General features: G+C 49.2%; 1 protein-coding gene and 1 pseudogene across 2 annotated transcripts in view; both read right to left on the minus strand.

Moving 5' to 3' along the window:
* Nucleotides 1-20,032, minus strand: part of Tmem181 (transmembrane protein 181) — a 44,057-nt gene extending 24,025 nt beyond the window's left edge. For both annotated transcript variants that reach the window (XM_090337894.1, XM_090337893.1), the window contains exons 1-2: nt 19,899-20,032; nt 1,807-1,910 (exon numbers count right to left, since the gene is read on the minus strand). In XM_090337894.1, coding sequence (XP_090194020.1) covers nt 1,807-1,910; nt 19,899-20,032 — 238 coding nt within the window. The remainder of the gene's footprint in view (nt 1-1,806; nt 1,911-19,898) is intronic.
* A 3,193-nt stretch (nt 20,033-23,225) lies between these two features.
* On the minus strand, nt 23,226-23,670 carry LOC150059486 (cytochrome c oxidase subunit FA4 pseudogene; annotated as a pseudogene).
* Between the last annotated feature and the right edge of the window lie 622 nt (nt 23,671-24,292).

A 24,292-nucleotide genomic window follows, 5' to 3' on the forward strand; every position in this document is an offset into this window, starting at 1 on the left:
GCATGGCCCTGAGGGAACATTTCTATATAGATATTGCTACATATTTTGTAAAGTATAAGGCTAGGGATGTGGTGCAGGCCTGGCCTTGGGAAACTGAGGCAGGAAGATTCCAAGTTCAAGATCCATTCCCTGCATCAAGACTTTCACAGGGCCTATCTATCTCTTCTCTAATGGCACACAGACTTGATGGAAATGTTTGCGTGATTGCACATGGTGTAATCCCTGCACTGGGGAGACAGAGATACAAGGATTACAAATTCAAGGCCAGCCTGAGCTTAACAGTGAGTTTTAGACCAGCCTGAACTAGAGCAGGACCAAATCCCCAAAAAACAAGCCAGCACCAGTGGCTCAAACCTATAATCCTAGCTACTCAGAAGGCTGAAATCTGAGGATCTCCCAAAGCCAGCCTGGGCAGGAAAGTCCATGATTCTTTTTTTTGTTGTTTTTGGTTGGTCATGGGGCTTGAACTCTGGGCCTTGATGCTGTCCCGAGTTCTTCAGCTCAAGGCTGCCACCCTACCCCTTGAGCCACAGTGCTACTTCCTATTTTCTGGTTGTTAACTGGAGATAAGAGTCTCATGGACTTTAGTGCCAGGGCTAGCTTTGAACCGTGATTCTCAGATCTCAGCCCCCTGATTAGCTAGGATTACAGGAGTGAGCCACCACATCCAGCAAGTCCATGATTCTTATCTCCAATTAACCACCAGAAAATCAAGAGTGACTCTGTGGCTCAAACTGATAGAACAATAACCTTGAACTGAAAAAGTTCAAGGATAGAGCCCAGGCCTTAAGTACAAGCCCTACAAAACAACAACAAAAATGGGGGGGGGGGAGGAATGATAAAAAAGAATGACATTAATTAAGATGTTTTCATAAATTGATTTGTTGTATAATTCCTTTGGACAATTACTTAAAGATAATAAAAACACAATTTTTTAGCCAAGTGAAGTGGCTCATGCTTGTAATCCCAGCTATTCAGGAGGCTGAGATCTGAGGATCAAGATTCAAAGCCAGTGAAGCACAAAAGGACCTGAGATTCTTATCTCTAACTTCTAGAAAATGGGAAGTGGGGCTTGGCTTAAGGGTAGGGTGGTAGCCTTGAACTGAAGAGCTCGGGGCAGTGCCAGGCTGAATTCAAGCCTGACGACCCACCAAAAAAAAAAAAAAAAAAAAACACAACACAAATTTTTCAAAAAGAAGACATGTTTGGGTGGCCAATAAAGGACAGAAGATGAAGGCTGCTAGCACAGCCAACCTGACCTGGGACCTGGGCTTCTGCCATGGTTCTGTGTACCACACCTCCCCTTGGTACAGGTCCACAACCCCTCCCCATCAAAGTCCTGTGGCTCAGGGAGAAGTGGCAGACTTCCTCTATCCTGGGCCCAAAGTGGGAGCAAGGGGGTGGAGCTGAGCTGGCTGAGAAGTAACACCCCACTGTGGCTAGACATGGTAAGATGACTAAATGATCACCAACTGAACTGTTACTCAGGAGATGGAGATCTATGGAGTCCCTATTTGAAAAAGGAACTAAAGTAGATATAAAAAAATGCATTCCTGGGGCCGGTTGTTTGGCCTAGTGGTAGAGTGCTTGCCTAGCATGCACGAAGACCAGGGTTGGATTCCTCAGTACCACATACATACAAAAAAGCCGGAAGTGGTACTGAGGCTCAAATGATAGAGCTCTAGCCTTGAGAAAGTCTAAGGACAGTGCTCAGGCCCTGAGTTCAAGGCCCGCAACAGGCACACGCACTCAAAAAAAACGCATTCCTCGCAAGTGTGAGGCTCTTAGTTTAGAACCTGATCTCACCTTTGATTCCAACGAGGACAGTCAGGCCAAAGCAGATGAAGAAGACCACAAACACGAGGACAAAGTGGCGCTTGGAGAGCGTGTAGAGCCGCATGGGGGCCAGCCTGAAGAGCAGAAGCCAGGAATGAGGAACACACGGAGAGACACCTGGGCCCACACGCACTACAACCTGCCCAGGCCAGCAAGGGATGTGAGGCAGTCATGCCCCTGCATCCCCAGCTACAGCCTCTACCTCAGCAGTGGACCTGCTCCCAAACACATGTGTGACCGCCCTCAAAAATCAGTGCCGATGACCTTGGTGACCTCTGCAGGGAGCGGACCATTCCTGTGTGTCCATACCCAGCCCTCACGGCACCAGCACATGTTATGCTCTACGCCCACAAGGGCCAGCACCACAGAGCTCCTCCCCTGCCCAGCAGCCTGGCCAGGAGCAGCAGGCTCTCCACAAAGGGCAGCTGTTCAGAGACTGTGTAAGCAAGGAGTGCGTCCCTGCCTGGCCAAGGCTTTATATCCACAGGCTGGCCTTCCCAAATGACCAAGGTATCACAGATGCCCATGTGTGTCTCCGCTCCAAAAATGAGGTGCACAAAGGGCCAGGCTGACTGCATCTGTGCTCTGAAGAGGCAGTCCCCACCCCCATCGGAGGGAGGCACTGGCCTGATTTTGCTTGGCTGAGGGCCTCTGTAACCCCAGCTCTTCCTGCTCTTGGGAGCCAAGGTGGCAGCAGGACTCTGACTCTCCAAAACCCGGATATGGGTGTGGCCCAATGCCAGGGGAAAGGTTGTTGACTTTTTTTTAATTGAATTTGATTGTCAAGGTGATATACAGAAAGCTTATCATTACATAGGTAAGGCAGTGAGTACATTTCTTGTTGAACAGTGTTACCCCTCTCTCGGTTTTCTCCTACTTTCTCACCCGCAACCCCCACCCCCAGTTGTAAAGGTGACTGTGGTGTAGAGCGCACACCTTCCTTTACATGGGAGATCAAGACTGCAGCTACAGGGCAGAAGTCAGCTATAGGCCTGGCAGACTTGGGGCAAAGGTGAACCTCAGGAGCCACCATTGCTTTGATGTGGCCCTGAGGGTCATGGGTCACCTGAGGGACAATCCCACTGAAGCCTCCAGTTTCCTCACGACCCTGCTCCATGAGAAGGGATACCAGTAAGTAAGTGACTGGTCCCAAGACAGATGTGGGCCCAGAGGGTTTTATGTGTCTGGCTGGACAAGACCTCTGGGATGGGACCACCTCCAGTTTACACTGATGGGGAGTCCAAGGTGGGAAGGCAACAGACCTGCCCAGGCGTCACAGCCTTGCCCACGGCAGCTCTTGCTGCACCCTGGAGGGAGCTCTGGGAAGCAGGCCCCAGCCCCTATTGCTCTTCAGGAAAAGTCCTGTGGAATACAAGGCCCAGCATCTTCTTTGCCCTTTGCCCCACGCATCCAGTCTATTACTTAGTTTCTTTACACAACGTGTTTTAATACACTTTCGTTTTAATATTCTAAAGAGAGGTAAATCTCCAGGCAACTTCAGAGGACATTTCCACAATGACAAAATGTATATGAAGCTAAGTGTACTAGCACTACACAAATGATGATGGCAGCTATGACCAACAAGCCAGGAGGTGTGAGATGCTGACACCAGGGGACGCTGACAAGCAGTGTGTACACACTTTGCTATCTTTGCCACTCTGAAGAAAGTATACTGAGTTATTCTTTTAATTTTTCCAACATACTATTCTCAAGGTTGACCTGCCTCCCCCAAGCAGGTCTGTCCTGAGACAGAGTAGTACCCAAAAAAGACGCTAAACAGGAAAAACAGGATGTTATATATTTTAAATTGCTTTTAAAAATATATTAGTGAGGCTGGGCGCTGGTGGTTCATGCCTTTAACCCTAGCCACTCAGGAGGCTGAGATCTGAGGATCACTGGTTCAAAGCCAGCAGGGGCACAAAAATCTATGAGACTCAACTCCAATTAGCCACCAGAAAGCTGGAAGTAGTGCTGTGGCTTAAAGCTTGAGCTGAAGAGCTTAGGGATAGTGACCAGGCCCAGAGTTCAAGCCCCACAACTGACAAAAAAAAAGGGTGTGTGAGGGCCGGGAGTTTGGCCTTTTGGTTAAAGTGCTTGCCTAGCATGCATGAAGACCCCGGTTTGATTCCTCGGTACCACATACATAGAAAAAAGCCGGAAGTGGTGCTGAGGCTCAAGTGGTAGAGCTCTAGCCTTGAGAAAGTCCAAGGACAGTGCTCAGGCCCTGAGCTCAAGCCCAGGACTGGCAAAAAAAAAAAAAAAAAAAAAAAGGGGTGTGTGGTCTGTGACATCTTTTTTTTTTTTTTTTTTTTTTTTTGCCAGTCATGGGCTTGAGCTCAGGGCCTGAGCACTGTCCTTGGACTTTCTCAAGGTCAGAGCTCTACCACTTGAGCCTCAGCACCACTTCAGGCTTTTTTCTATGTATGTGGTACCGAGGAATCGAACCCGGGTCTTCATGCATGCTAGGCCAAACTCCCCGCCCCGGTGTGTGACATCTTAAAATCAGAGTTCTTAACAGATTGTAAGAAAGGCTGAATAAAAAAAAATTTAAAAAGGGATGAAGCCTGGTGTGATAGTACATACCTGTAATCCCAGCTGCTTGGAAGAAAGAGGCAAATAGATCACAAATTCCAGGGCAGCCCAGGCAAGTTATCATGAGACTCATATGAACCAAAAGTTTAGAACCATGGCTGAAGAGAGGCAGAGCACTTACTTGACACATATGAGGCCCTGGGTTTAATCCCCAGCAACCTGAAGTAAAAAAAGGAAGCAAGCCCAGGAGTATAGTCTAGTGATAGAGTGCATGCCTAGCATGCATGAGGCTCTAGGTTCGATTCCTCAGTGCTACATACACAGGAAAAGCCAGAAGTGGTGCTGTGGCTCAAGTGGTAGAGCACTAGCTTGAGAAAATCCAAGGACAGTGCCCAGGTTCTGAGTCCAAGCCCCAGGACTGGCAAAAAAAAAAAAAAAAAAAAAAAAGGAAAAGCATAACAGCAAAGATCATATATAAGCAACAGTATCACTGTGTTCCTCAGAAGACTTCCTTTCCTTGAAACTTCTACTTTAACCCAATATTGGAAAACGTCCAGGTTCCACAATCAAGTCAATGGAAAGAAGCCTTGGAGTAGACAGCCAGCCCCATGCTGAACTCTGTTGGATGGAGAAGGGTGAGCACCAGGCCTGACCTTCCATTGTCCTCATGTCCTGACAAGCAGTGACCTTCTCAGATCCCATTCTGGGAGGCTGTGGAACCATGGTGGGCTGGTAATAGCTCCCAGACAGAATGCTTCCAGCTACCCCCATGCTGCTCTCTGCTCTCAGCCCCCTACCTGAAAGCCTTGAACTTGTGAAAGCTCAGAAACCTCTCAATAGGTAAGATAGACGGTCTAGGACCACTAGATTGTCAAAGTCAAAACACAAAACTTTAAGGACAGAAGAAGTGAGACAGACGTCTTTGCTACAACTGTCCCAGCCGTGCCCAGCTTGATATCCTGGTCTGGGCATAGTCCTGAACTGACACTCCACTTCCTGCCATCTCACCTCCCTACTCAAAGGCTCAGGTGATCTCAAAAACCAAGCTGGCCTGAGCCAAGGCCAAGCTACTCTTAGAGACCAAGAGGGCTGTCACCTTTGACCAAATCAACAGAAAGTCTTTCTGCAACCACCAGAGACAAGACTATAATGCAGAGAACACACAGAGCCTGCAATGGCACGGCTTCTGGCCCACTGGCCTGCTCATCGGTTCCCTGCCTACGCTTCTCTTGAAATCCATGGCCCAGATGCTGGACACCACCTATCATGGACTCTCCAACACTGGCTATCTGCTCCTCTCCTATTTTTCCTACCTTCACAAACCCTCCACCAGCTCCTGGCCCAGGCTCCCTGCCCAGGACCATCCCGCTCTGAAGCTGCATTGCGTAAGATTTTTGCTTCGACATTTCGTGCAGAAATCCTACGGCTCTTCAGGGGTAATAGGTTTAAAACTGAGCTCATTGAAAGACCGATCGACATACAGGAAAACATCACGACACCACAGACGATCCCTCGAGTCAGTCCCACACACGCCATCTGTGAGGACAAGGAAGGAAGGTCACAGCCTCCCTAGCTCTCTCCATTCCCAACATACCAGCGGGAACACATCCCACCTCCACACCCATCTCTGTGTGACCAAGGCCCCCTGGCAGTTCCCATCCCCACTGGGCTGCGGATTGGGCCCCTACACAGACAGGTGGGTCAGGCAGGACTGGGGTGCCGCAGAATGGGATGCTGGCCTAACCCACAGGAGACCTGGACTCCATCCCGGCAACAAAAACCTAGTTAAAGGCAGGAAAGCTGCGCAAGAGCAACAAACACAGCACCCATCAGGCGATCCACCCGCCAGCACCCTGCCCGGGGCCAGCTCAGCCCACTCACGCCATTCACACTTGTCCTGCCTTCCCGTCTGTCAGGGCAGACCACATCTCCACCATCACAACAGCGGTGTGGGCACTGCGTTGCTGAGCACTTGAAGCAGGTGTCCTCCTGCCTGCATGGACCCTGGACATGGCAAGGGTAGCATCTAAACGCTTCTCAACTCATGCAGTCAGCCATCTTGAAAGCTTTGGCATTCCCACAAGTTGGAGGTGAGTTGCAGGCAGAGAAAGGAGCTCCCCTGTCTCCCTCTCCACCCTGGCCAGCCACGCTGACCAGCAAGCCAGGGTAGGGAAATGTCTACAATGCTGCTGGCTCTTAGCACTTTCTGTTCTTCAAGGGCCACACTCCCAACCTCCTCCCCAAACTTTGTTTTGTTTGTTTTGGTCATGAGGCTCGAACTCTGGGCCTGGGCATCATCCTTGAGCTCTTCAGCTCAAGGCTACTGCCCTACCCCTTGAATCACAGTGCCACTTCACACATATACACACCCTTTTTTAAAGGTATTTTCCAGATAGAATTTCATTTTCTTTCCCAAGGCAGCTTCAGACCACAGTCCTCCTACCTATGCCTTTCACATAGCTGGGACTAGAGGTGTGAAGCATCATTCTTGGTATGTTGAGATGGGATTCCTGGTCTTTTTTTTACCCCAGCTGAACAATGACCCTCCCAACCGTGGCCTTCTCAATAGCTTTGATTTAGCTATGAGTCACTACATTTGGCTTCTTTTTTTTTTCAAAAGCAACACTTGGCTCATGAAGCCAGGTTGGTTTTTAATATTTTTCCCTTTGATTTTTTTTATTAGCATGTATATTCACTGTACAAAGGAGTTTCACGGTGGTATTTCCATACCAGCATAGGATGCAGTTTGATTCCCTATTCTCTTTCTTAGTCCCCTTTTAAAGCAACTTTAATGGGTTTCACCATTCTTTTCTCATACATGTATATAAATTACTTTAGTCATATCCCCACCCCCACTCCCTCCTCTCACCTTATTCCCTCCCTACCCTGTTTTACACTTGTATTGTCATCTATTTTTTAGGTCTAGGTTCTGCCTATGTTAACTTTTCACAAAAGGCATCTACCACGCACTGTACAGACCTGGCACAGTTGGCATGCCTGGCTGGAAAGAGCTTGGATCTAATGAAGTAGGTGGCCCCCTGGACTCGCCAAGCTCCTAAACTAATCTCAGGTTCCATGGTGCTTTCAAACAACATGGGCATCGTTTCTTAGAGGGGAAAAATGCCTTTTTTGGAAAGCCCAGTCCCAAACCACAGCCATCCACACGTGGGAGCCTTCTCCCAGCTCCCTGCGCCTACTTCTTCCTGCCCCAGACTAAGGTATGAGCGGACTCCTTCACCTCCAGTTCCCCTTTCCTAGTTGCTCGGGCCCAAACCTGGAGGTGCCGCCAGAGCCTCATGAACAAGCTGGCAGAGTCCCTAGGAACTGATGCCATGGAGCTGAGCCTGGTAGTGCCCACCTCGACTTTTGGACAGCTGAGACCTGTGGACAGCCCCTGTGGGTCAAACCCCTTTCTCAAGCTAGCCTATCAAAACCAAAGGCCTGATGCAGAGTCACGAAGCCATGCAGGTAAGGAGTGTCATTTCAGAGCATAGGACCGACATCAGCCATCCTCTGGGACACTGCCTTCCTGCTGCCCTCGGGGGCCCCACACCTTTCCTGCCTCCAGTGGAGACCCCAATCACCCCGCCATCCTGGGATTTTATCTTGGCGGTCTGTGTGAGTGCCTTAGAGCCCTGCAGCCACCACGAGGTATCCATTGAGCACTTCTCCTTCCCATGGGGATCCTCAGGCCACAACACCCTTGAAGAGAGAACAGGGGCCAGGATTTGGGCAGAGACTGAAGTACCTCAGGGTACCAGCCTTGGCAAGAGGGGAAACCCAGCACTATTCGAGTCTTACAGAGCTCCAATGCCAATTTAACTGAGCTTAAGCCATCATCCAAAGGCAGATTTGATCTCATCAAGTCACTAAGGTGATGGCTAGACAGGACTGAAAATACCTTACGTGTAAGCAACTTGCTCCCTGCTTTTCCTTAAAATTCAGATCTGAACAGAGGAAAAGGACTGAAACTCTGTCTGCCCACTCTCTCATTTTAGCTAAGGTTTTGGGGTTTCTTCACAACTGACATAAAAATAATCTTTGATTTCCAGTGCTGGCTTGGTGCCTCTCACTTGGTTTCTAACTTTCTATTCTGCAACTGTGGCCCAGTGAAGCCCTCCCTGAAGTCTGTTTTCTCCTCTGCAACAAAGCAGATTAAGCAGAATACTTACAGGGTTGTTGGGAATGTGAGCAAAATAGAAATAAAGTATCTAGAACAGTGCAAGAAGGTGGCAAGAACTCTATCAGGTTAGTTGCTATGAGTAATAAATGAGCACTGTTGCTTATTTGCTTGTTTGTTTACAGTACTATGGCCTGATACTCAGGGCCTCAAGTTCTTTCTTGACTTTTCACTTAAGGCTCACCTTTACCACTTGAGCCACACCTCTACTTCTGACTCTGCTGGTTAAATAGATAAAACTCTCACAAATTTTTCTGCATGGACTGGCTTTGAACTTGAGCAATCAGATCTCAGCCTCCTGAGTATCTAGGATTACAGGCAAGAGCCACCAGTACCCTACACTTTTTCTTTTTGTTTTAAGGCAGGATCTTACTCTGTAGTGCAAGTTGGACTCAAACTCCTGGGTTCAACTGATCTTCCTGCCTCTACCTTCTGAGGAACTGGGACTACAGGTATATGCCACCATGCCCAGCTTCTGTATTTATTTCTGAACAGTTTTAGTCTTCTTTGCACAGTACTGCTGAAGACCCACTGTGTAAGGTAGGCAATGTGACTCAAGTGGCAAAGCACTTGCTTGGCATGTGAAGTCTGGGTTCAACGCAGCACTGAGGTTGGACAGATCCAAGAAAATGAGGGTGAGAAAAAGCAAACAGGAATTTCGTTTTAAATGAACTGTTTTAAGCTTTTTTGCCTTAAGTCATGCATCTCCTTCAATAAGCACCAAAAATCAGTAAAAACATAAAAGGGGAACAGCTCTCTGACCTTGCCCACTTGCCCAAATGATTAGCACACAGGACTGAGTAAAAGTATCATAGAGAATAATAGCCTGGAAAAAGAGAGTGAAGAGCAAGTTTAAAACATGTGGGAAAATGACTCCTCTGGCTAGGAAAAAAAAACATTTATCACTACTCGGGAGGCTGAGATCTGAGGATCAAGATTCAAAGCCAGTCTGGGCACAAAAGGACCTGAGACGCTTACCTCCAATTAATCAGTAGAAAATGGGAAGTGGGGATTGGCTGAAGGGTAGAGCAGTAGCTTTGAGCTGAAGAGCTCAGCAACAACAGCCAGACCCAGGGTAGAGTGGCAGGCTTGAGCCGAAGAGCTCAGGGACAGTGCCCAGGCCGAGTTCAAGCCCCATGACCCACGAAAGAAAGAAAGAAAGAAAGAAAGAAAGAAAGAAAGAAAGAAAGAAAGAAAGAAAGAAAGAAAGAAAGAGAGAGAGAGAGAGAGAGAGAGAGAGAGAGAGAGAGAGAAAGAAAGAAAGAAGAAAATTATTTATCTCAAGAATGTACACCTGTCTCGAAAGGAGCATCTGACAGAACCCATCCTTTGTTTAGCGGAAATTTTCGGCACCCCTTCCATTTTGTCCCAAAATTTAGCAAACAGGCTGACCTTGAAAACTGGGCCCCAGTGACAAGGCAGTGTGACTGCACCGATGAAGGAACATACTACATGTGAAAACATAGGGGAGCATCCATCCCAGGGTAAATAAATTCCAGTCAAACCCCAACTCACCTTTCCTATTGATACCAGTGATGTGACAGCACTGTGCCCCTGTTACCAGCTGTACCTGCACCTGGGTCTGGGATGTGTACTACCTCTCCCTCCCCATGCTTCCCTCAAGAGCTCTAGCATTGTCAAAGAGGACAGAGGTGCCAGAAACTCTAGAAAGGGCACTGTTTCTTTTGACAGCAATCTTTCTGTGTTTTAAAATAAAGCAGGCTTTGGGGGGAGGGAAATGGGGACCAAGACATGAGAAAGGGTATCAATGTATATGAAGTAATGCACCTTCCATCAGGCGAATGTAATGCAACCCTTCTATTAATTACAATAAAAAATATATGGAAAAAAATTAAAATAAATAAAAATAAAATAAAATAAAGCAGGCTGAGCCTCACAGGAGAGAGGAGGTCCCCAGGGCCCACATTGGCACTAGAGCTATCCCCAGCCCCTCCCGTTCCCTCCCACCCCTTCCTTCTCGGGACTCTTCCTCCTGATCCTGTCCCGTCACTTTTCTCATGTCTGACAGAACTCTGACCCCAGCAGGCACCAAAGTCCGGGGCACACTAAAAATGAAGGATGTAGTAGTGCTTAGGACTTCAGCGCTATCTCCTTTTCTGCCCAGAAACGTGTGCGGTCCCCACGTCGGCGGCAGGCTGAGGACCTCGAGAAATGCCCCCAGCCCACCCCACCCACTCCTGGGGCCACAGGCCTTGCACTCGGCCGGTCGTCATGGCCTCCTAACAGGCAGCGCGGGGCCGGCTCCGCGGCTCTGAGGACAGGGAGCCTGGGCGGGGACCCCGGGGGCCGCACAGCGGCCACGCTGCCTCACCACTCCCGGCTTTCCACTTGTAAACCACCCACGCGGGGCGGACTGGCACGGGCGGCGGCGGGGTTTCCCTGCCCTTCCCCGCCGCCGCCCGGCCTCTGGGACGCCCGGCCGGACTCCGGGGCCTCGGCGCTCCGCCCGGGCCTCGGCGCTCCGCGGGGGCGCGGGCTCCGGTCGGCAGATGGCACAACTCTGGAGAACTCGGGCGGGCCGTGCCGGCTCCGGCGCGCCCACGTCACCAGACGCCTCCGGGAAGCGCCGGCGGGGCAGCGCCCACCCCGGCGCGGCTCCCCGGGTGCCCCGGGACCTCCGGCCCCGCCACGAGCCGGGGGACGGGACGCCGAGGTCCACCGGCCACCGGTCCGCTCCGCCAGCCCCGCGGCCGCGCGCCCGGAGGCCGGGGACCCCAAGACCCGCCCCCCCCAGGCCGCCTGCTCTAGTACTCACGGTTCCATCTCGGCGTTCTCCGGCCTGGGCCCTGGCCCGCGCGCCCCGAGCCCTCTCGACGCCGCACCGCGGCCGCCACCGCCACCGCCGCAGCCCGAGCGACGGCGGCCGCCGAGCCCCGGGCCTCGGAGAGCGCAACAGCGCGCGACGCGCGATCACGTGCGCGGAAGCGGGGTGAGAGGGCGGGGCGAGGCGGCGGGGGCGGGGCGACGAGGGGCGTGGCGAGCCGGCGGGGCGGTGCTTGGACGGGGCGAGGCGGTGAGGGGCGGGGCGAACCGGCGATGGGCGGGGCTTGGGCCCGGCGCACCCACGCGGGCGCCTGCGGGAGGCGGAGGGACCGGAGCTCGAATCCCGGGCTGGGGAGAGGGAGGAGGCGGAAGTCTTTGGAGAGTACCGAGGTTCCTTTGCAAACGTTAAGGCTTGCTTGCTCTCCAAAGTGAGGTGTTTATGCCCAGGACTCTCAGGAGCACTTCAGAGTTTGCTGTTGTGCGAAGGCGTGCACCTGTCTCACGGGTGCCCCCCACCACCATTTAAACAGCGCCCTCCTCTTCCTGGAACGGCGCCCGCTGGCCTCCGATCGGCCATCAGAAAGTCTAGCCTTGGATCCTGCGTCACCAGTCCTGGCTTCTCGGATCCTGTCACTTTCAAGGATTAACCAAGGCCCTGTCCTAAGTGTTTTGGAACTAAGGGATTTCCTGGGAAACGACTTTCACTGCTGAAGCCAGAATGAAGGAGTCTGTTGTGCCAAGATTGTCCCATGTTCTGGGAATGACCCCCAGGTCAGGGCCCAGGGCCCACGTACGTGAACCCCAGGCGGCAACAGCTTGATGCTCAGTGGTTAGACACCTGAGCTCTGATTAATCTTAAAGCGACCAGTGGTTTGAGTTACCAAACAGCCAATCAGGTGATTTTAACTGTGGAATTCCCCTATAAAAGCTGTGTAAAATCCTTGTTCAGGGCCTCTTAGCGTTGCCGGCTACGGGTATGCGGAGGTCCGAGTCTAGACTCGTAATAAACGACCCTTGTTTTTTAGCTTTGACTGTGGCCTCTGGTGGTCTTTTCGGGGTTCTAGGAATTCTGGTACAACAAGTCATCTAGCTTTGACCTTTCAGCCCAGAGCTAAACTCACTGAACCACAGAGCTGGCAGAGATTGCTTTCTCTGGGTTGGGTCCACACCTTCCTACACCCCCATACAAAAGAGGGTTCACATGTGGGCCCGTGCACATACACACACACACACACACACCCTCTTCCGAGCTGCCAAGCCTTCAGTCACCTCTGCAGATTGGGACAAAGGACAGATATGAGTTACCGGCTTCAGACTCCCAGCCCCACCTGCAGCGCTAAGCAGGTTTGGAAGCAGGAGGACTCTGAGATTCTTCTATGGGATGTGCAGATCAGCTTCCCAGTACTGTGGCTCCTCCCCGCCAACACGCACCCTATTTGTCCTCATTTGTTCTGCAAACATGCCACTGCTGCTAGGTTGATTTGAGTCCCAGGAAGCTGGTGAAGGCCTGACTCTAGAGCCTGGGGGTGTGCTCTTTTTTGGAACAGGAAAACAAGGTCTTTGCAGATGAGCTAGTTAGTTTGTTGGCTAGGGTCTCCCGTTTACTAGGCAGGCACTCTACCTCTTGAGCTACACCTTCCCGCCACAGATCAAGTTAAGATGACACCACTAGGACAAAGGTAAGTGTGAAAATGGGGCACTTGGACACGGAGATAACAGAAATAGAGGACTGAGACAGAGATAAGACAGAAGGAAGATATAGTGAGCACTCTGAGAGATGATGCTAAGGTTAGCTATACACCAAGGGTCACAGAGACCACCAGAAACGAGGAGAGCACCGCCTCCATCATGGTTCTCAGGGAGTGACAGCCCCATCTCTCTGACTTCTGAAACCCTCCTGGACTTTAGAATGGTGGCTAAGTGCATTTCTGTTGTTTTAGCCCTGGTTTATGGCACTTTATCTGGTGGCCCTGGCACAGGATGCAGACGCTAGCCTCCAGGCATGATGCACACTTCAAGCTCAGGCACCCTGCCGCAGCCTCCAGGCCTCATCCCATCTGGCAAATGATGCTTTCTCAGAAGGCAGAGTGAATCAGCACAGGGTCGCATAAGGGCCAGAGTCCCTGGAGAACGGATGTGGTATTCACATCTGCTCTGCTCTCCAGGAAATCAATTTTTTTCACTTCCCCTCTCAAGCCCAGTGCGAGACACAGGTGTAAGAAGAGAGTGTACCAGCTCTGCTCACCCTTAGTATACCTAGTCCAATGAAGCCAGGGAAGCCCTTGCACTACTGAGGTTCTGGGGGCAATACCAGCCCAGAGGACTAACTGAAAGCATTTTGGGGCTGCCCAGCATAGTGTAACCTGGTAGCACCCAATGGTAAGTGGAAGGAAACACTAGGAAAGACGTCATCGGGGTGCTGTGGCACCCCAGAAGCCCCACCCCCCTGAGGAAGTGTGTTTCAGGCCAAGCTTAGTTACACACTGCTCTTTCGGAAGAAAGAAAATGTCATTCTGTAACATGTAGTGCCCAATTCACACCAACATTTTTCCAGGATCTTTAGTGGTGCTATTTGTTTTGAATAAATGGAGAGGTATTGAAGTTTACATAGTGACAGGAAGAGAACCTGTCAGAGGGGTAAGAACTAGAGAAAAGACTATCACCAGAGCCAAATGACAAGAGTGTTTAAAGACCCCAGCTCCGGGTCAGATTCCTTAGGACTAGTGGTGAGGCCTGAAAGGAGCCACTGACCTTGGGTTTAGAAGTCACCAGTGACCCGGTAAGAGCAGGACATGTGTAGCAGCTGGAGGACTTTAGGGTGATGGGTTAGGACAGGAGAGATGGTGAAAATGCACACTCAACTTTTCTGGATGCTCAGGATGCAAAGAAATAGTCAGGATGCAGAAGATAGTTAAAAGAAGACAAAAACAAACAGCAGAATGGATACATTTGACTTCTTCTATAGTTAAATATTATATAGCCATCAATTCAGCATTTGGGGGGCAACTCCCAAAAGGAGAGGTACTGGAGAGGGTACTTATGCTTTGGGTGACTTCACTCAGCAAATAAGAGGGATGGTCCCTGAAGCAGATAGCAGGTATCCATTTGTCTTTGTTTTCCACAGAGTTTACCTAGCAAGTGTTGGTGCCCTCTCAAGGGTGCTGAAAACCACACATATCTGGCTTGGCCATGTGACATCCATAAACTTTGAGCTAACAAGCCTAGCTTGCTGTAAAGAAAAACAGGACAGGGGCCGGGAGTTTGGCCTAGTGGTAGAGTGCTTGCCTAGCATGCATGAGGACCCGGGTTCGATTCCTCAGTACCACATACATAGAAAAAAGCCAGTAGTGGTGCTATGGCTTAAGTGGTAGAGTGCTGGCCTTGAGAAAACCCAAGGGCAGTGCTCAGGCCCTGAGCCCAAGCCCAGGACTGGCAAAAAAAAAAAAAGAAAAACAGGACATGGGTGTTCATAGGAAGGGTCCATATTTAACCCAATATATGGCAAACTTGAGGAAAAGCCAGACTGCCAGGTGTGGAAGAAGCTAGCATGGGTGCTTCTAAAGGAAGCTGGACTAAGGGAAGTTTGGATACGAAACTGTAAGCAGACAGGAAAGGTTCAGATTGAGACATATGACGAGTGAGAATAATTGATTTAGCAAAGCCCAGAATGAAGGGGAGCTCTCTACAGGACTAGGCATAGCTGTGAGGCATGCAGTAGCTAGGATTACAGGTATGAGCCACCAGTACCCAGCCTGTTGTGTAATTTTTATGTTAATGGAATCTAGCAATATGGACTCTTTAGTTTCTCTTGCTTTTCTTGTGTGCTGTGTGCAGTTGGGAAATGCTGAACTGATGGCTATAGAATATTTAACTATAGAAGAAGTCAAATGTATCCATTCTGCGGTTTGTTTTTTTCTTCTTTGTTATAATTTTTTTCCAGTGCTTGGGTTTGAAATCATGGCCTCAAGTATGCTAGGCGGGTGCTTAAACTATACCTTTAACTACCACTTAAACTACAACCTAAGCTTTTTTTCACTATTTTCGCATGTGCTAGTATCAACTGTGATTCTCTCATTCTGCTTCCCAATAGCTGGGCTCATAGACATGATAACCATGCCTCATTTTCTTATTTACATGAGGTCTTAAGCCTTTTGCTCAGGCTAGCCTCAAATCACGATCCTCCTGATCTCTACCTTCTGAGTTGGTGAGATTACAGCGGTATGCACTGTACTTGATTCCCTACATGCCTTTTTTTTGCCAGTCCTGGGTCTTGAACTCGGGACCTGAGCATTGTCCTTGGGCTTTCTCAAGGCTAGAGCTCTACCACTTGGGCCACAGCACCTCTTCTGGCTTTTTTATGTATGAGATGCTGAGGAATCGAACCCAGGGCTTCATGCATGCTAGGCGAGCACTCTACCAGTAGGGCAAACTCCCAGACCCTTAGCTATCTTTTGATGAAAATCTCCATGCATTTTTTAGGGTACACACCTGAAAGGAAATGCTGGATCATAAAAAATGTATGCGCAACTTCAGTAGATACTGCTAAATGGTTTTGACTGAAGTCACACTCATTTCACCCCATGTGCAGGGTGAGAAGTTCCTAGGTCCTTATCAACACCTCTGTCTTCTTCACTGCTATTGTTTGGTGGGGGTTGTAGAGGAGATTCAATGAATTTGGCTGTGGAATTCAAGTTATTCCTTCTCCTTTTGAGAGAGTCATAGGAAGCCAGCCACTTCTCTCTATGGCTATGCATGAGAAATTGACAATGCAATGGTTATTAGCTGCCAATGGCAACAAATCACTACTGAGTTAAAAAGGAAGGTGATTAACATTATTAGCACTGGCTCAGAAACAACTTGGTCCACTACTTTATTATTTAGACTAGTTTGTTTTGTTGAGCTGTTGCCTGTGGCTGGAAGCATCTCCAGTTATCTTCACAAAGCCCTCGAATGTCATGTCCTTCTTGTGGAAGAAGTCTAATAAGCCACTGTTAGCAGACAAAAGCAACAGGCCTTACTTTTTTCTTTCTTTTCTTTTTTCTTTCTTTTTTTTTTTTTTGGTCAGTCATGGACTTGAACTCTGGGCTTGGGTGCTGTCCCTGAGCTCTTCAGCTCAAGGCTAGTACCCTATCCCTGGAGCCACAGCACCACTTCTGGTTTTCTAGTGATTCATTGGAGACAACAGTCTCATGGACTTTAGTGCCAGAGCTGGCTTTGAACCACGATCCTCAGATCTCAGCCTCCTGAGTAGCTAGGATTACAGGCGTGAGCCACAGTGGCTGGCCCAGGCTTTACTTTTCTAATGTAGAAATTGACCATTTGGTGAATTAAATGATTCTCCCCTGGTCTGAGAGCTTGGAGAGGACTCAGTTGTACTTGGAAGCCAGAATTTCCACTCCCAGCTACTACTTTTCCATCTTCCTTTCCTGTCAGGACATTTAACTGGAATAACTTGTTTAGTGGGAATCACTGTGAGTCTCAGGATGACAATCCTGCAGATTTCTAGCACTGGGAGGCTAGAGACTGGCTAGGCACACGGCTGTGCCAGCAGAGGAGGCTGGTCACGTTTGAAAACGGGTCACTAACAGCCGTGTTCCTTGCCTCGCCTGTGATGAGCACACAGTCAGACATATGAAGTGAGTCCCTGGTCCTCCAGGGAGAAAAGAGCTGGTGCATTTTAGTCATAAATCACAGAAGAGAAAACAGCAATGGAATGAACAGTATAGTAGCCCTTTTGCCTTGCAGGGAGGCAGGTAGGCAGCTGTGACCGTCAGCTTCCCCGCCTAGAATACGAGAGCCTTTCCCCGGGTGTAAAGGAAAGGCCCATTGATATACAGCCTCAGTGGAACATGTGAGGAGAGTGCAGTGACCTCAAACATGACCTTGTTATGAAAGTCTCTGTGATTCAGTTCAACTTTCCTGTCTACACAAAACACTGTAAAAAGCACCCTGTGGACCACTTGATCTGCTAGCGGGAGGCAGAACTTATTCCCGTCTTTTTCCAGCTGTGGTGAACTGGTCTTCAAGAATCTAACTCAATGGATGAAGTTGCTTCTGAGCAAAGACTCATGAGCTTGCTGTGGGAAAGGCAGACAAATTGTTTGTGTCCCCCTGCAAGTCTAATGACGTCCCTAGTTGTTGGCGTAGCTCTGCTCCACCAGAGCCTGCCTGTCTCTCTGACCTCCAAGCGCCACATTCTCTTGTCTTCTGTCTGTTCCTTGATCACATCATGTATGTATGGTCTCAGGACTTTGCTCTTCTATTTCTTTTTCTTAAAATTTCCACTCATCCCATTGTCTAATATGCTATGCAGTTATCAAACAAATGCCACCTCCAAGACCCTTCCTTGACCACCTGCCCATGTCACTAGCATTCATCACAGTGATGATGACATTTGTCATCACAAGTCCCATGACAGCAGAGCCCCTGTTTCTCTTGCCCAATGCTGTATCCCTCATACCTAGAATCAGATCAGGAACACCAGAGATGCCCAGTAAATTAACTGAAATGAATGCAGGAGTAGTAGATGGACCAGTCATAGATCAGCTACAGGTACAACTTGTTCTCTCCAATCTGTATTCATTGAAGCAACTTTCCTATTCACCAGCTCCACTGCCAAAGCAATGGGAGAGGGGATTGGAGTGGATGAAACTACTAGGAAAGGAACTTGGAAATGATCATATTTCATCAACATAATTTGAAACTATCTGTGGGCTCCTATATCTGTCAGATCTGCCAGGAGGCTGCAACAGCCCAGATTGTGGGGCCAGTCCCAATTCTCCAGCATAGAACCATGGTGATCCAGTTCTTTAAAAATTGTCAGACACCTCCCCCAAATTAATGATCCAATTAATACATGAGGAAAGGGGCTAAACAGAGACTTCTCAGAAAAATGGTCAATAAACACAGAAAGAAATGCTCAAATCCTAACCATAAATGCAAATCAAAACCACATGGAGATTCTATCTCATCCCAGTAAGATTGTCCAGCACAGAGAATACAAACAACAAATGCTGGCAGGGATTTGGAGAAAATCCTATTACACTGTTGGTGGGAATGTAAACTAGTACAACCATTCTGGAAGGCAGTTTAGAGATTCCTCAAAAAACAAAACAGAACTACCCTGCTCAATCATACCACTCTTGAACATCTACTCAAATTGTTACAAGTCAGGAAACAGTAAAGATGTGTGTACATCCACCTTCGTTGGTTCACTGTTCATGGTAGCCAAGTCATGGAAGCAGCACCGATGCTACAGTAGATAAGTGGGTCCAAAAATGTACTACCTGTTCACAATGCAGTTTTACTTGTCCGTCAGAAAGAATGATACTATGTCATTTTCATTTTTTGCCAGTCCTGGGGCTTGAACTCAGCACCTGAGTACTGTCCTTGGGCTTTCCTCAAGGCTAGCACTTAGCATTCTACCACTTGAGCCACAGCACCACTTCCAGCTTTTTCTATGTATGTGCCACCAAGGAATCAAACCCAGGGCTTCGTGCATGCAAGCACTCTACCACTAGACCATGCTCCCGGCCTTATTATGTCATTTTCAAAGACATGAACCTAGAAAAATTCTGTTCAGTGAACACCAGGGAGGGCAAGGAGGGAGACACAAGAATAGAGGGAGGGAGGGTGAACAAATGCATTGTATTCACTGTACATTATAGACACGATGTAAAAAATGAATGGTGTAACTTGAGGGAGGGATGGGAAAGGGAAAGTGGGGGAGAATGAAGGAAGGGATGACATTGTCCAAGAAACATGGTACTCACAACCTGACGTAGGAAATTGTAACCTCTTTGTACAATTCGTAATAAAATCTTACAAATAGTCCCTGGTCATGACGGTGATGAACTGCTGGTCTCCACCGCCCCCCTCCGCATCACCAGGCATTTGAGAATGCGTAAGGATGGTGTAACACGTCTGGGCACGGATGTGCACCTGTGAGTGCAGGTGGATGGTGCAAAAATGACCTCTGTCACTTCAAAGGTGGCAGGCAATACAGTGCCATTCCTGGGCCACTTCTCCACCTTCCAAAAGTTGGTTCAAGTTTCCCATGTTCCAGATAGAGAAGCTTTGAGGTGCAGACTTTGGCGCCTCAGCATGGTCTGGCTTAGGGCGCTGTGAAGGACTTTCTGGGGTCACAGAGCTAGTTAGCAAGAGAATGGATCTGGGGTTCACACAGAGTCCATTCTTCACACTTCCCGGGTGAGGGAACAGAAGCCATCCCAGACCAGGCCCGCGCCGCCTCTGCGCACGCACGGTGTCACCGGTGTCACCGGGCCCCCAGGGGCCTGCGCGCCCCGGAACCGAGGAGGAGGCCTGCCCTTTGCTTTTGCACGCGGACGGAGGGGGGGGCGGTCAGAGGCCCAGATCCCAGCTCCAGGCCCGAGGGAGGGGGGAGACTGCCCGGGAAAGGGGACAATGGGGAGGAGCCAGGCGAGGCCGCCGCCCCAGCCTCTCTCGGGGCTCTGGGTGCTGGGGATGGAGAAGGGCCTTGGGCCAGGCTGCCGGGATCTGCCCTCCCAGGACCCGGGGAGGGCGCAGGAGTCCCCGCCGCGCCTACCTGTAGTAGCGGTCATCCTTGAGAGGCGCCAAGTCCTCCTCCAGCTCGCGGTAGGCCTCCCGCAGCCGGCGGCACAGGTGCTTGAGCTCGCTGCAGAGCGGCGGCGGCTCGAAGGCCGGGTACTCGTCCTCCATGCCTGCGCGCCCGCCGGGCCTCGCCCCAGCCACCCGCCGCTCCGCCCCTCCTGCCCACCCCTTCCTCGCTCCCCGCCTGCGGGGACCCTGGGCCAGCCGCGATCACGATGGCGAGGGGCGGGACCGGGCGGTGCGGGGGTGTCGTGGGCAGGGTTCCCGGGGGGAGGGAGCGGGAGAGAGGAAGCCGGGACCTGGGGCTGGAAAGGGAGATGGGGGGGCTGAGGGGAGGGCAGACGAGGCGCCCGAGCGGGCCGGGCGTCCCCGGGGCGCGGGGACGGAGGTCGGCGGCCCGGCCGGCCCCGGTTCAGCACCGCGGACAGCTCCCGCGGAAGCCAGGCCTTCCCGGTTACCCGGGACAGGAGCAGCACCCAGGGGCGGCTCGGGCACGGGGTTGGAAGCTGAGGATGGGGTGGAAGGCAGCTGCGCAGAGAAGACCATCGGACTCTTGATTCAATGAAGAAGCGGAGAGGCTGGAGGTGGATCTGCGGCTCTGGTGTGACAGCGCCAGCCCTGAACACACACAAAAAAGACAAAGGTGGTTCGGCCCAGGCTTGAGTTCAGGCCCCGGATGGGTCATAAAATCAAAACCTTTCATACGGCCATGTCGGAACAAACATCTTTTTTAAATTAGAGAATTTATTAACGTTGATTTTTACATCATATTTTAAATGACAAGTTTAACAAACAAGCAAACACAATTTTTATTTTTAATTTGTTGGGTTGGTTGAACTCTGTCCCTGGGGACTGTCCCTGAGCTCTTCAGCTCAAGGCTAGCACGCAACCCCTGGAGCCACAGCACCATAACCAGTTTTCTGCTGGTTCATTGGAGATAAGAGTCTCACGGACTTTCAAGCTCTGGCTGGCTTTGAACCACGATCCTCGGATCTCAGCCTCCTGAGTGACTAGTACGAGGATTACTAGGTGGTATGAGCCACCGGTGCCCAGCTAAAACACAATTTTTTAATGATAATAATATAATATATCCACGGAGGATCTCTCATCAAAAAATGAGTAATGGAGTCTCCTCACTGGTGTGTGGCAGATAAAAGCTCACAAAATAACTCCCTGTGAAACTACTCAAAAACTTGACTCTTGTAAATGCTCTCAATAAGTTGAGATGGGATGCAAATCTACAGTTAGCTCTTATGCTGCAAACAGCTAGGAATGTGAGATAAAGTATCACAGACACACATTCATAGAAGACAGCTGAACCATAGGGAGCATTATAACCTTGTCTCCTCTGTACACACACTTTATTTCCTGCAGAACGACTGCTTTTCTGTTTGCTTTTCTACTTATTCAACCTCATTGCTTCCCCCACCCAACCAATTTTTTAGTCCCTCTCTTTAAGACATTGAGGCTCATGTGGCCATATATCTGTTTCTGCCTGGTGAGATAGTTCTCTGTTGGGTCGAGTGCCCTGCTATGTACCGGCTGCCCCCATGCCAGTGTATGACAAGGGTCTGAGTCATCTCCTCTCCTCCATCCTGGGGACTTTTCTCCTGGCTGTTTTGTCTGGATCTTCCTTATTGATAGACCCATCTCATAGGAGCCTCTTGAAAATGGGTACATGAAAATGCAAGTATTTTGAGCTCATGAAAAAAAAATCTTATTCTTTTACCCTTTCTTGATAGTTTGGCTGGAAATAACTTTCTGTCTAAAATTTGAAGGTAGGGGCCAGGAGTGTGGCCTCGTGGTAGACTGTTTCCCTAACATGCTTGAAACCCTGGGTTCGATTCCTCAGTACCACATATACAGAAAAAGCCAGTAGTGGTGCTGTAGTTCAAGTGGTAGAGTGCTAGCCTTGAGCAAGAGAAGCTTAGAGACAGTGCCCAAGCCCTGAGTTCCAGTTGTAGGACCAGAAAAAAATAAAAGGTAGTTTTCATTATCGTTGATTCCAGTAGTACTGCTAATCATAAGTTCAATTCAGTTTATGCCTTTTTTCCCCCAACCCCAAATAGCTAGCTACTTGGTTTTGCTGCTGTGCCAAAGTAGACCCTATTAGTTGCTTTTCTCAGACTTTCTCCCAACCTCCACTAGTCTAGAAGGTAAACCCAGGACCCCCCAGGGAGTGCCCTTCAGGGACTAGCCCAGGGTTCTCATGTAGTTTAAGACTATATGTAGTCTACATATATGTAGTCTACTATATATAGTACATATAAACTCCATGTAGACTATATCTATAGCTTGTACAGTCTACTATATGTAGTCTACATGTAATTTTAAGACTACATAAAGTTTATAAGTTTATATCATTTTTCAACATATAAACTATAGCTTTTAAGTTTTTTTGTTTTCTTTGGCGGAGGGAGGGTCGTGGGGCTTGAACTCTGGACCTGGGCACTATCCCTGAGCTCTTCAGCTCAAGGCTACCACCCTACCCTTGAGCTACAGTCCTCTTCCAGTTTTCTAGTGATTAATTGGAGATAAGAGTCTCACGGCTTTATAGTGCCCAGTATGCCCCCCCCCTTTTTTTGTCTGCTGTCATCTGTAAAACTTTATTCCATTCATCACGTGATTCCACTTCCATATGCTGTGAGACTTTTCTTATCCTCTGGGCTAGATTCTTGGAACCCTCTCCCCCCTTTGCCCCCACCTTGATAACCCAAGTCCAGCAATTTAGTTTTTGAAAGATTTCCTTGATAATGTCCCTTTTCTATGTTCTGTGATAGTTTTTAAATTCCTGTTAGATGGAAATGGGTTGTCCTAGATTGGTCCTCTAATTTTACTACCAGTCTTAAGTTGCCCACTTGTTGCATTTTACAGTTCTATTAACATTTTTTATGGTAGTTTCCAATAGCTTTCATTATTTAACTGATTATTCTTTCTTGCAAATGACAGACTGAGCTGGGTGAGATGACACAGGCTAAGGCAAATGGATCATAAGTTCCAGGCTAGCACAGTGAGACTCTGCCAGGAGAAAAAAATAAAAGGAAGGGAAAGGAAAAGGGAAGGGGAAAGAAGGGAAGGAAAGAGAAGAAAGGAGCAGGGGAGAAGGAAGGGAAGGAAAGGAATGAAGGAAGGAGGGAGGGAAGAAGGGGGAAAGGAAAGGAGTACAAAAGTCATTTTTTAAAAAAAATATTTCATGTAAGCCAGGTGTGGTGGATCGCATCTGTAATCCTAGCTCCTCAGGAGGCTGAGCTCTGAGGATCGTGGTTCAAAGCCAGCCCTGGTACTAAAGGCCATGAGACTCTTTTTTTTTTTTTCAAGTTTCAGAGATTTATTAGTCAGTGTAATAAATCCAACAAATCAACATAATTATGTCATGCGTTTGTAGGAGATATTTCCTGGCAAAGTGGAAAATTGTGTGGATGGCTTCTGAAAGACCTTCATTTTCAGCAGCTTTATTGTGAGGATTTTTCAAATTTAGAAGTCAGGACCTTCTTTCTTCAATTTACTGTAGTCCACATTCGCAGAGTAGAACTTGTACTGATCATTGGGACCCAGTTTGTTCCAGGGTTCTGGGTTATTCTTCCTGTCCCAACTAACATCCGGATTGAAGAGAGTCAGGCGTGTCACATACATTAGTGCTCCAGTACCTCCCGCTCCAATGAATACAAAAAGGGGAATCAAGCTTGGATGCTTCTTGGCCTGATTGATGATCTGACCGAGCATGTTTGCAGCAGAAGGCCATGAGACTCTTATCTCCAATTAGCCACTAGAAAACCAAAAGTGGCACTGTGGCTGAAGGGGTAGAGTGGTAGCGTTGAGCTGAAGAGCTCAGGGACAGAGCCCAGGCCCAGAGTTCAAGTCCCACGACTGACAGAAACAAAGGAACTACATCTATACTGGGCAATGGGTAAGACTTTGATAGGAAGTTCACAGGAGCCCTCTAAGGTGATACTTGGCAAGGCTTCATGTGAAAGAAGAAATTTCAAACCAGTTGAGCTGAAGATTGTACCATGAAGTGGGGAATGAGGTCACAACTACTGGCTCTTTTGGAGAAGAGGAGGAGGGGAAGCACTGGACTGTCTCTTCAGAGCAGGGGATCTGGGGAGTGGAATGGCTGGTATGACCAGGAACCAGCTGCATCTGTAGACTGGGGACTGCTGTGTCCAGCCCTTCTATCCAAGCTTCTCCATCTTATTTGGGGAGTGGTGCAAGCAGTGAAAATGCTCTAACCACTGGCTTCCTAAATTCTCCAACCTGGGGGAAAGCACAGGCTATTTACATGACAAAAATGCTTTTGTCTGGACACTGTCCTAAAAGATTGCAGTTTATTAAATCCCTCAGACATTTCTCCTTAAGAATTGCACTTTT

Source organism: Megascapheus bottae, chromosome 8, assembly GCF_031878675.1.
Source record: "Megascapheus bottae isolate mThoBot1 chromosome 8, mThoBot2.hap1, whole genome shotgun sequence".
Taxonomy (NCBI): Eukaryota; Metazoa; Chordata; class Mammalia; order Rodentia; family Geomyidae; genus Megascapheus; species Megascapheus bottae.